Below are 13,236 nucleotides of genomic sequence, written 5' to 3' on the forward strand. Positions count from 1 at the left end.
ATCGGGGACGGTACTAGCTGCCGCGTGGTGTACCGGCCGCTTTTATCGCGGATCAGAGACGATTTAGCAGACAAGTTTTGAGTCTTCGGAGAACATTCGAGATACGGGTTTTTGTCGTAGTACAAAGCAAAATTCTTCTTTGTGCGGGGCCATTCCTTTTCTCTTGCTGTAGGTTCTTAACGTTTCCGAAGTTGGAACCATCGCATAGGATTTTATTCTGAATTAAAGAGTTACTTTGTGTCATTAAAATAAATTATTAATTCTGTTACAGGAGGAGATGCTAAAACAGAACAAAAGCCTGGTGAGAAAAAGAGGGGAGTGAAGAGACCACGTGAAGACCATGGCCGTGGATATTTTGAATACATCGAGGAAAATAAGTACAGCAGGTAAATAGACTTGATGCCAGACAGCATTTTGTGAATGAGAAGTAAGGTATAAAAAGGCTTATTTTAACAGTGTGAAAATACATATAGCATTAAGATCTTTTGGTTTTGTTTTGTTTAGGGCCAAGTCCCCTCAGCCACCTGTTGAAGAAGAAGATGAACATTTTGATGACACAGTGGTTTGTCTTGATACTTGTGAGTAAATGTGCTTTCCTTTGCTTTGGAAAGATGTGGTGTTACACTTTTCATCTTAAAACCATGCTTTCTGAAATGTGGGGTGAATACATTTGTTGACTTTCATTACCAAGTAACTTTAAAAAAAAAAAAATCAGAAATGGTGTTTCCACCCATTTTCAGTATACAGAAGCACAGAAGGATATATAGGTCTTTTCATTAGCAGTAATAAGCTTGGGTTTCACATGAAGTCTGCAATACCATACAGTTTTCTGGAGAAATCTTAACCAAAACACTAATATAGTATGGAAACTAAGCAGGCCACATGTAGAGTGAGCTTAGAACGCCCTAGAACAGCTTGAGAAACTGATGACATAGCACATGAGCTTTTCACTTCAAATTCTGAGAGGCAGTAGGGTAGGTGGTTAAAGTTTAGTATGATCTGTGAAGTGAGCTTCCAGCATAACATGCTGAGGCCCTATTTATGTACCAACCAGTGGAGTCCTTTTTTATGTTTTCTGATAAACTTAACAAAAAAAATCCAGTAAGGCCTTCTGAAAAATGACCAGTTCATGCAACCTGGGAGCTTGCAGCGTGGGGGGGTGATTTGTGCAAATGGGATGGCAGAGAGAATTGGTCAGAAGGGCATGGAAATTGGCAAGCACCTACAAACAGCAGGGGGTTTTCTTGAGGCAGATTATAAACGTTACTGTTACTGTGATGTGCTGTGACTGGAGCAAATTCGACATTTGTGTTCTTGAGGGTAAGTATTAGGACTTGGCTCAGTATTAAAAACTTAAGTAAGTGACACTTGAACTTCTTGGATTCTTAAAGTGCCATGGAAGGAAAGCTTAAATTTTGGCATTATCTGACATATTTGCTAGTAGTTCTGGGTGTATTTTTCCCGAGAAATGTTTTGAAGTGGAAGGAGGTATTGGTTTACAAGCCATGTAAATTGCTGAATGTGCCATCATGACATTTTGTTAACTAAATCTCAAGTTTCTAGCTGCTGAGCTGGTGAGTAGCCACCTTTGTGGGAATTTCTGATTTTCCCAATAACCGAGTAGTAGTAGTAGCGTTATTATTATTTCTAGTAGAAAGTGTGGTTACTGGACAAACTTTGTGATTTAGCTTAAAGTGTCGACAGACTGCTTGGAGATCAGAATCAGACAGCTTTAAGACTGAATTGTGTAACAACTTGGCACTTTCTTTTCTGGACCATAATGATCCAGACATATAAGAGGTTTAGCACTCTTAAAGGGCTTTTTATTACCTCTGTCTTACAAGGAAGCTGTAACTTCAAATTCCGTTCTGATTTGTTGTTCTAAAAGTAACCTGCACTGGTAGGTTTCTTCTGTATGACTTCATCTGGTTTTCACGCAACAAATAAAAGGTAGAAATACTAAGGAGAGAACACTTGGATCACAAATACTGCAGTTGCAGCTGCGGATGGCTTTATGCAAACAAAACAAGATCTCATGCATGAGAGTTACCAGTAATACAGGGAAGGCTGCATTTTAGCATGCTCTGGCAGCATGCAGCTTTTATACCAGGGCAGAAGAACTGTGACTGCTTGCTGATTTTGCTCCTTTCTTGTAACTGTCAAATAGGTTTGGAGTTTCTTCAATGGATTCCTTGCTCTGGGGAATTCCAAGTGCTGTATCTTGCACCTCATGTTACGATTTTGCATTGTCTTTTTGAAACCTACTAGAAGATTAATTTGAAACTTCGTGGTGGTGCTGCAGCTCTGAAGATGTCTGTAAAACAAAGGTTCCACTTAAGTTCTTAGAGTGATAGGTGAATTCACAGTGCAGATTGTGTTACTTACATGAAGCAGGTTCTCACCACATTCTGCATGCTTAACATACCTGCATTTGACTTAACTGACTTAATTTTAATTGGCTTAATCTAATTGGACTTGCTACATGACTACATTAACCAAAGGCAGTACTACTTTCAGTACTTAAACAAAAATACTTGTGTTCCTATTTACTTCTTAGCTGCCCTTAAGTTTAGGCATGAAGGGTAAGAAGAAGTCAAAAAAAGGTATCTAGCAAATAATGCAGAGAGCATGATGTAGATTCCTTTGCTCTATGTTGATGGAAATATCTCAGGTAACTGACCAAAAAGGTTCAAATAGATGAGATGAAATTCAAGTTTTTAAGCAGGTGGAAAAATAGAGGGAGCTTGACAGAAGTGAAGATGGCACCTTGAAAATTATTCGTGTTAGCTAGATTTTCATAACATTCTTGGCTGCCCTTCAGCCTGCAGCTCTATCTAGGCATGTGTTCAGTTACTTTCTTGAAAGATGCTGACCACTTACTGGCACTTTGTCTTGAAAATCACCTTTGAAAGCTGAAATCACCTTTAATGCATAAAATTGGACAGCTGTACTTTATTTTGTAATAAGAGTAAACAGACTGATTTTTATATTGACAGATAACTGTGACCTGCATTTTAAAATCTCAAGAGACCGGTTTAGTGCTTCCTCTCTGACCATGGAAAGCTTTGCTTTCCTTTGGGCTGGGGGGAGAGCCTCCTATGGAGTTTCTAAAGGCAAAGTCTGCTTTGAGATGAAGGTGAGTTAAACTGATGTTTTATGGGAGACAGTTTTGCATGCTTAAATGTAATATTGTTTATACTTGTCAAGTTTTTTTTACCTAGTTGAAACTAATTCAGGTGAACAGAATTTTCAGAAGGCCTTCTCTTACAAGCCTGTGAAATGCTTCTTAATAAAAGATGGCTCAATTTGCTGAACGGCTTCCTCTTTCTAGAATAACTTCTATTTAACAACAAAAAAAAAAAGGCAGCTTGCATTTGCCCTGAATGTGTAACTTTGGTCTCATTTTTGAACCAAGAATTTGATTTGGCACCTCATGCATCAACACTTGAAGAATTTTGATACTTGCTAGTCAGAAGTTTGTTTGTACTTTCTGAAGATTACAGAAAGCTTGGGGTTTTTTTTTAGAAAGGGATGTAAATTATCCTGGCAGAGTTTGACCTGTTCTAAGCAGGGATTTGGTCTAGGTGACTTCCAGCGGTCCCTTCCAACCTGAGTGATTCTCACTTATGGATGCGGTGAATGTTAGTATTTAGCAGGTACTTAAATTTTGAAAGCAAGAGTTCTAAAGGGTAAGAATGGCAAAAAGCCATCAGCCTGGTAATCAAGAGATTTCTCCAACTTGTTGGTGAAAGAATAACAGGAGGCACAAAGCTTGATTATTTTTTTTTTTTTTTGACTCTGTAATGTTAAAACCTTTGCATATGATGTGCCTTTGTATATAAATGCTTACTCTGTTCTCTTCCTCTAGTACTTTCAAATCTAACTCCTGCCGCAAGGAATGGGTAGTGATCCCATTATCCATGCTCTTGCACTGAGTGATTTCTCTGTCTGTTGGTACCTGTAACTTTGGAAGGCCAATGGAGTGAAATTGATGTCAGTATTTATTGCCCTGTTCACTTTCAAATCAGTTTCACCTTGGTCACCTGACTCCAATAGTTGTGGAAACTGGTAGGATACTGATCAGTTTTTCACATTAGTTTGGTGAAATTTGTAAAGGCAGTTAGAAAATAGCTGGTTGCCTACAGGCTCCAGTGCTTCTAGGTATTTTTTTTTTTTTTGAATCTGGTTATGTTGTTTGGAAGCTGGCAACTTGCCCAGGAAGTCTGCTAACTGTGGAAAGGGATGAGTGTAATATTTTCCCCAGTCTATGTAAAGCAATTTCTTTCAAATCCATTACCACATTTTATTGGCAAAGTAATTGACTGCTAATCCTAACTTTATGGTGATTATTTTTTAAAAATATGTATACATCTTGTTTGTAACTTCAGTATCAGAAGGATTAAGGCTTTTGGCCACTAAAAGGGACTGCTATGACTAAGTGCTTTGAATCTATGTGGTGTTTTGCACCTTCATTGCTCAGTCAGGAGATGACTATTTAGTGATTGGCTTGTGATTTCACATACTTAAGCATGTTTTATTTTTGCAGAAGGTAATTACTCAGACTTAGCAAAGATTTAACCGGAGTGTAAAGGTTCCAGATACTACCTTTTTGTTTCCATCTTGTCGGTGTCTAATAAGTACTACATATCTGTTAATGAATAATTTAAAAATAGGTTACAGAAAAGATTCCTGTTAAACACCTGTACACAAAAGACATTGACATACATGAAGTGCGAGTTGGCTGGTCACTGAACACAAGTGGAATGTTGCTTGGTAAGACTTAAACTTTGTGTTATTTATTGTGTAAGTGGTTGAAGTTTTAAATCATTTTTTTTTCTTAAGCAGATGGGAAAAGCTTAGTGATTGTAGTCCATCTGTTCTGAAAAGCGGTCTTAACTCGAATCTTTCACTGGATATGTTGTGAGAAAACTTATTACTGGGACCAAATAAAGCAATTAAGTATTCAGGCTTGTAAGGATTACATGGTTTGAGAGTTAATTCTTTAAGTAGTCAAGTATGGGTTGTGGAGGCCATTCTTGGAAGACCTGACAAGATTTAAGATTTGTCCTTTTCATGTAGTGTCATAAATAGGGAGAGGGATTCCCCTCCCCCCCCCCCCCCTTTTTTCTTCACTGGTTAAATCTCATACCATATGCCACCCTTTAAAAAAAAAAATGAAAAAAAATCCTGGATAAGTACATTATCATTCTTTTGGCTTGGGGAGAGATTCCTCATTTCTGAAAGTACAACTTCATTGGATACATAACTGATCATAATGATATTTAATACCTGCTGCTGAGACACATTTTTGTGGGAAATGTGTATGAATTGGTGTGTTCTGACAGCAGCTTTCTAGTTAAGTACTGAGTTCCACCTGAATGCTTGTGTTTGACACTTCCTGTTAGCTTGTTCCTTGCAGCTTCATCTTCAGCTGTTGCATAGGCTGAATGTCTGCTAAACTCCCTTTAAAATGGGGAGGGGTAAGTGCTACTGGAGGCTAAATTCAGAAAGCTGTTCTGACTAACTACATTACAGGTATACTGGTGCATAATCAGGTCTTCAGAGTTTAAATATACTTGGTCATGTCTTTTATCTGGTAGTTCAGCTTTATCTCAACACGAATCTGGGAACAGCAGAATAAGGCTCTTAAAACTGGGATGGGGGAAACACTGCTGTTACATCTCAAGTGAGAGTACAGCGTTCTTGAATACAAGAACAAGTTGTAGCTGTTTGGGGGTCATAGCTTGTTTTGACATTAATAAAAACATTTTGAACAGCAGCTTACTTAAGTAGCTGTAAGGAGATTGTATTTCTAAAAGGTTAGGTGAAAATGCCTGTTTTTAATAAGGTTAAATTATTTCTTCAGGTGAAGAAGAATTTTCTTATGGGTATTCTCTGAAAGGAATAAAGACATGCAATTGTGAGACTGAAGACTTTGGTGAGAAGTTTGATGAAAATGATGTGATTGGATGTTTTGCTGTAAGTTTTCACTTGTATTTTTTTTCTGAGGAAAAACATCCTTGAATTTTTAGATTGCTTTGATGTGAGAAGCAGTAAACCAAATACAGAAACACTTGGAGCAAGACAAGTTGTTTAACATAGGGAGGAAGCAGAAATAGCAGGTATTATCAACCATGACTGCTGTGAACATGTTACGATTTCATATGCACAGACAAATATCTTTAAAGCTTTTTAAAAAATCAAATCTTAAATGAGATGATAATTGATGGTAACTCATTTTAAGAGACAGCTTTTAAGTAGTTCCTTTATGATAACAAAATTTTGAGCGAATATAGCCAATATAGTGAAATGACTACTATAACTCTGTAGAGCGAAGTGAGTAACTTTATCCAAACTAACACTTTGTTTGAAAACCAGAATTTTGATGGAGATGAAGTGGAACTCTCATATTCCAAGAACGGACAAGAGCTTGGTGTTGCATTCAAAATAAGTAAGGAAGTTCTTGATGGGCGGCCACTCTTCCCACATGTTCTCTGCCATAACTGTGCAGTTGAGTTCAACTTTGGTCAGAAGGAGGAACCTTACTTTCCTGTTCCTGAAGAGTATACCTTCATCCAGAAGGTCCCCCTGGAGGATAGGGTCCGAGGACCAAAGGGACCTGAGCAAAAGAAAGATTGTGAGGTAAGTTTCTTGTTGATAATCTCAGAGTTGTTGAGATAGATGAACAGAAGTGGTAAGAGTTTAAGCAGACTGTTGTACAACTCTGACCTTTTTGTTTGGGGGCCTTAATACTTGGTATCCTGTGACTCTTCACAACCCCCCCTCCCCTGACATCCTCACACCCCCCACTCAGTTTCCATTAGGCTTGATGGTCTAAGTTGCATATTAAAGAAAGTCTTCGAACTAGTATCTCAAGTATAGGACCTGTCGTCATAGGTGGTGATGATGATTGGCTTGCCTGGAGCTGGCAAGACTACATGGGTTACCAAACACGCAGCAGCAAATCCTGGGAAATACAACATTCTTGGGACAAATACTATTATGGACAAAATGATGGTAAGTGATAATACGACATTTTACTTGCTGATACGTTAAAAGACTTGCTGTAAATCCAAGGTCTTTGGCTGCCGTAGTGTTCTTTTGTATCAAAGAAATCTAAGGAACTGGCTACTGGGTAGCTAGTGATCATTAAAGATTTTTGTCTTGCTAAGCTGCTACTCATACATGGCACAGCAGGACTCTGAAGCTTTTTGTGGTACCATATAAGAAACAGTCAACTGTTGCTGATTGTTAAAGTATTTCTATTTCTCACTGTCCTCAGAGTAGAACATTCAGCTTTGAGTTAGTAATGGGATGAGTATACCTTAGATTCAGCTATATCACTTCACCTAGACTCTTTGTTTATAAAGCTCTATGCCTGATGGAGCCTTTGGGAATTTCAGTTACAAGTTTGTAGCCATGGCATTGAATTGAACAATGCTTGAAGCGAGGCAGAAAGCATTTAGCAAGGAAAAATGTCAGCCATGTGTATCAGGGCTACTTTAACTCTGGAAAATCTCTCCATAGGTTGCAGGTTTTAAGCGGCAAATGGCGGACACTGGAAAACTTAACACACTGTTGCAGAGAGCTCCCCAGTGTCTTGGAAAGTTCATTGAGATTGCAGCTCGTAAGAAGCGGAATTTCATTTTGGATCAGGTAGAAGCTTCAGTGAAAAATGGTTAAAGAAATTTGTTATAGGCTGTAGTGCAGTAATTAAATGGGATTAAAGTTACATTGTAATAGCAGTTGTTTCACTTACTGACTTACTACTCATTCAGGGGACACAAAGTTGAGATGTTACTACAAATGCTTGTCTGAACTTCTCTGGATGTATGGGATGTGGGAGGAATAGTGTTTTAACACTTGGATATGAGCTCGTAACTTTGCATTATGCAGCATCTTTATGTCCAGTTATTTGTAAACTTCATTGCAAGCTCTTGTAGAGGTGAAGTCTATACACCATAAGTTGACTTCCTTAACTCTTACAATGACAGCTACGTGTAGTAAGTTACTGCATTTTTTTCAGACAAATGTGTCTGCAGCTGCGCAGAGGAGAAAAATGTGCCTGTTTGCAGGCTTCCAGCGCAAAGCAGTTGTTGTTTGCCCAAAAGATGAAGACTACAAGCAAAGAACACAAAAGAAGGCAGAGGTGGAGGGAAAAGATCTTCCAGAGCATGCAGTTCTCAAAATGAAAGGCATGGAACATAATCCTATACTGTGTTTTAGGATGCTGAGTATCTGTTTAAAGGATTAAGTAAACGTGAAGTCTAAAAAATCACTTTATCTTAAACAGTTGTACTTAAACAAAACTGGAAGACTATTGTAACTCATAGGATAACACTATATTGTGTTCCCTCTGCTGCAGTCCTTAACACTACTCAGTTATGCTGATATGCTTCATGCAGATGCACAAAGCTGTCTTGGCATAAAGTGCCCTATATCTATATAAGTGACATATTTGGCAGAAACTGGTATTCTGAATGGAGGCTTATAAAAGAAAAAAAAGATATAGGCAGAATGTTTTCAAGGTTTGGAACAGTACTGGCAACTCCATGAAGACCTGTTTGTTTCTTTTGTCACTGTTATATTTCTTAAATGCTCAAATTATGTAATTTTGTCCCTATGCTGAGGGAATGCAGGGGGTGGGAGGGAGAATGGGAGAAAGGTGGTTAAATTACGGCTTTGATTGTAGCTGAATGTAGATGCTGAATACTCAGTGTTTTTGCAATTATAGGGAACTTCACACTGCCAGAGGTAGCAGAATGTTTTGATGAAATAATCTATGTAGAGTTGCAAAAAGAAGAAGCTCAGAAGCTTTTGGAGCAATATAAAGAAGAAAGTAAGAAGTCTCTTCCTCCGGAAAAGAAACAGAACACTGGCTCAAAGAAGAACAAGAAGAGCAATAAAAATCAATTTAATAGGGGTCAGAGAGGTCGTGGAGGATTCAACATGCGGGGCAACTTCAGAGGAGGAGGTGAGCCCAGAAATAAGCCTGTAAATTTTGGAGGTTACTGCTGTTGTGGAAGAAGAAAAAGTCTCGTAGTACTTGCATTGCAGTTGTTACGTAGTGGTAACCTTGATTTCAGCCTCAGTAAGTTTAATGTATGAGTGCAAAGTTAACTGTCTGACTTTTTAACAGTGAGGATTACACTGTTCATGTGGTTGGAGGCAAAGCTTTGAGTTGTTACGTTAGGTTTGGTGTTCGCTTGTGTACCAGGCTGTATTGGGGGGTTAGCATGTGGTTAAATCACCATTTTTCACTGTGACCAGATGACTTACTCTTTGCATTGACATCTTTTCACTGAATTTGGACGTCTTATTCCTGGACCATCATGATTTTGAACAATAATCTTCATGTAAGAAATACGTAAGACCTAACAATTACTTGATTGAAGTAACTCTCTTCCTGCAGTCCCTGGCAATCGTGGTGGATACAACAGGAGGGGAGGCAACATGCCTCAGCGAGGTGGTGGTGGTGGCGGTGGTGGCGGTGGCAGCAGCGGTGCAATTGGCTACCCATATCCTCGTGGCCCTGTCTTTCCAAGCAGAGGTGGCTACTCAAACAGAGGAAACTATAACAGAGGTGGAATGCCCAACAGGGGAAACTACAACCAGGTGATGCTTTTGAGGGGATTTACTTTGGGTGATGTTGTTTGAAAGGTTTGGGGCTGCGAATAACGACTGAGTTGGTTGTGGTACTGCGCTAACCCCACGCTAAAAAGCCTGGCTTCCTAGTGTGGTGTATGTGCCCAGAGTTCTGAACCTTGCAGAAGTCCTGATGCTGATGTGGGGGTCCCAGGGTTCCACGTTAAGACTGTACTGCTGTTCCGTTAAAGGTGAAGATTTTTAGGGCATGTGTGTGAGGGTTTATCAAGCGTTCAGGGAACTTTCTGGAAATAGAGACCTAAGGGAACAGTCTTTGTTTTGGTGTCTGGTATCAAACTTAACTAGTAAAGACATGCTAGCCTAGGTCTTTACTGGTGGAATATCAGTGGAAGTATTTGAAAACATAATTTGGATTACTGAAGAGCCAGCAGATGGAGCCCAAGCTAGTAAACATGGCTCAGGTTTGTCTAATACTGACAAACAGGGGAAATGCAGTATTTTATCTACTAGTATCAATGTCCCCTCTTTGTACCATAACTTTTATTTGAAGTTTTGTGGACTAGCTCTTCTATTTTCAGTTGTATGACCCATATCCTTTTGTCTGATCAGATAACACATCCTTGTAGCAACTACAGCCTTTCCTAACTAAAAATAAGCAAGCTCTTATATTTTTAGTTGTCCTGGTGCAGTTTAGCAGCTGGAAATAGGGTGAGTCAAAACTGGATTAGCCAGCTTTCCAGAACCCTGGCAACAACAGTTCAAACTGGCTTATTAATTCTGAGGTTCTTGCCCCACATATAAGAGGCAGTTGCTTGGAAGGGGAGGCTTTTAGTATTCTGGTGTTTTCAGGGAGGTTTATTTGTTTATGGGGGTGGGTGTGGGGGTGTGTGTGTGTGTTTGGGGTTTTTTATGTAGGCCTGCCTGATACCTCTAGTATTTGAAAGATTCTGTAGGTTATGTGATGTTTTGATGGTAGTAGAAAGATTGGTATTAGTACACTTCTGAAGAATCTGCACAGATGAAGTAGTTAAAAACTGTTGTCCTCTTGCAGAACTTCAGAGGAAGGGGAAATAATCGTGGCTACAAAAACCAATCTCAGGGCTACAACCAGTGGCAGCAGGGTGTAAGTAGTCATAAACTTCCCTTTTCTCTGATTGTTGACTTGAATGTATCTAAATGCTGTCTGAAATGATTCGATGTGTAATCAAAACCAGATAGCAAACTCTTCTAATGCCAGGTAATATTGCTATAAATAATTTTCTGTGCAAAACTTAATCTGGCTTGATGGTCTCGATGTATCAAATATCAGCTATGGCTTACTGGTCTTAATGGTATGTAGTACTTGGCTTCGCATTACTACTGTGAAGTGAACTTAACTGCCTTCAGTTGTTCAGGAACTTGCTGCTATTTGAGAGGACTTTAATCTTCTCAAGTTCCAGGAGAACTAGATGTTTGTTAAAGACTTTTTTTTTTTTTCTGTAAGAAATGTAACCATTACGTGATTACAGGTTGAAATTAACTATTTATCCATTTATTGCAGCAATTCTGGGGTCAGAAGCCATGGAGTCAGCATTATCACCAAGGATATTATTGAATACCCAAATAAATGAACTGATACATATTTCTCCAAAACCTTCACAAGAAGTCGACTGTTTTCTTTAGTAGGCTAACTTTTTAAACATTCCACAAGAGGAAGTGCCTGCGGGTTCCTTTTTTAGAAGCTTTGTGGGTTGATTTTTTTCTTTTCTTTTTTTGTACATTTTTAATTGCAGTTTTAAAGTGATTCGTAAGAGAACCTCAGCATTGTGCACGATAAGAGAATGTGTCAGTATTTCAGGGTTCTACATTTTATCTGTAAAATGTGACTTTTTTTTTACCACAACAAAAGTAAAACGTTGCTTTGTACCTGGTGTCTTTTTATTAAAGAATTTTCTCCTTTTTCCCCATCCCCCAATTTCTAAGAAACAGTCGTGAGTCATGTCACAATACGATAGAAATGTTAGCAACCAGATTCGTGCGGAGGCTCCTTAGTAGCCCTCGTGAATACCATGAGATCATGTAAAGCTCCATATTACACTCCATCCTCCCTGTGAAGCTTCTGGGTGGGGAGGGGAGGAGCGGGCGGTAAAAGTTTCTGGCAATAACGAGGACTTTTTTTGTAACATTTGGAACTCACTAAGATGCTGGGGGCAAAGAGGAAACCTGGGGCTAAACAGTGAAGGTGGAGTGTATGTAGAAGCTCTTAAAGTTGTAAAACTTGGTTGCGCTATTTGTGGAGGCTCAAACTTGTGAAGGTACAACACCATAATTTCTTTTCCATTTGTTCTGCATTTTGATTCTGAAAAGAAGCTGGCTTTGCCCATTTCTTATTAAACAAAACTTGTTGTAAATCCAGTTGTCTAATGGGATCTATATGAAGTTAGCTGTGTGTCTGTATAACTCTTTCCCCACAAAATACTGTATACCTAGTGTGCTTGTAGTAGTTACTCCACCATTTTGTAAGCTAATGAAACTGTGAGTCACCCATTTTATATCTAATTTTTAATCGTGTCAATTCTCAAATGGGTGTATCTCCTTAGCCTGCTGATTCCTTTTCTCTTTAAAGAAAGTGGGTGGAGAAATTTAACTCTAGACGTTTGTTTGCAATAAAATAAATTCATTTTACTCTTGTTTTGGGATTGTCGCCATCAAGGTCTAAAATCCCTGTAAGGCTAAAAAGAGGAAGAGAATGTATGAAAGCGATGATGTTGGACAGTTTTAAACTCATGACTCTGTACATGCTGAAATACTTGTGTTTCTTTAAAAATCTAAACTGGTGGTTGCTCTGTTAGAGATATATCACGTGTATAAGCTCACAGTTTAACATGGTTATATGTATAGGGCAAAAGTCTTTTGAGTTGCGCTTGCATCATGTAAATCCACTTTATACCTATAACCTATTTATTGTAAAATAGACGTTAGGGAAGGAGCGGGGGAAGAAACTGGACAGGGACTAGGACAGAAGGAGGGTTGTCACAGGGAATGAATCCTGGAGTCAAACAGAGCGCTTCAGCTTGTTTTAACCGCTATTTTGTTTGGATTTACGCTTTTGTAAAACTGTAGTGGCAATGTTAGCTAATAATTTCCTTGCATTTTAATGCCGTAAGACAGGGGAGAGACATAACCGTCGTAAGTCGGACTCGTGGTGTACGTGTGGAAACACCCGGGCGTTGGGATTTGCCTGCTGCCGAGTTCCTGGTGGCAGCGTACAGACTAGCAGAGGCTTAAGCAGCAGCGTAGAGCTAGAGTCGGTGTAGCGTGCTTGAAGCTTTTCTCAAATGTTAGTCGATTTCTAATAGTCTTCAGAAGCAAACTAAAGTTGTGTTGCTCTTCTAGCCTTTATAGCAGATGACGTTGCATATTGACATTAAACATTAACAGCACCACCTCCTTGTTAATATTGCTTTAAATCATCCCTTTACTTTGAATGAGAAAAATGTAAATTGTCTTTAAAGAAACACTCTTTGATGAACTAGAAACGTGGGGAATCTAAACCCTCATCTGTTTTGCTGGAATGGCATTTTCTTTAGACTTGCAAAGAAAAGCTTAGTGTAATTGAAGTCCATCTCCCTTCTACCCTCCTCACAAGAA

General features: G+C 38.9%; 2 protein-coding genes across 2 annotated transcripts in view; one reads left to right on the forward strand and one right to left on the reverse strand.

Annotated features, from left to right (window-relative positions):
- EFCAB2 (EF-hand calcium binding domain 2) overlaps positions 1-201 on the reverse strand; it is a 54,741-nt gene extending 54,540 nt beyond the window's left edge. The window contains exon 1 of the mRNA XM_035900271.1: positions 106-201. Within this exon, the coding sequence (XP_035756164.1) occupies positions 106-201 (96 nt within the window). The remainder of the gene's footprint in view (positions 1-105) is intronic.
- Positions 202-264: 63 nt separating this feature from the next.
- On the forward strand, positions 265-11,523 carry HNRNPU (heterogeneous nuclear ribonucleoprotein U; the record flags this gene model as incomplete). The annotated part of the gene is made up of 13 exons (XM_035900272.1): positions 265-386; positions 505-578; positions 2,997-3,136; positions 4,674-4,773; positions 5,867-5,979; positions 6,379-6,642; positions 6,898-7,017; positions 7,528-7,656; positions 8,027-8,195; positions 8,735-8,974; positions 9,413-9,615; positions 10,658-10,729; positions 11,147-11,523. Coding segments are annotated over 13 exons (1,800 nt in total), but the record flags the coding sequence as incomplete, so codon positions are not given.
- Between the last annotated feature and the right edge of the window lie 1,713 nt (positions 11,524-13,236).

The sequence above is a fragment of the Egretta garzetta genome, unplaced genomic scaffold, assembly GCF_000687185.1.
Source record: "Egretta garzetta isolate BGI_Z169 unplaced genomic scaffold, ASM68718v1 scaffold248, whole genome shotgun sequence".
NCBI lineage: Eukaryota > Metazoa > Chordata > Aves > Pelecaniformes > Ardeidae > Egretta > Egretta garzetta.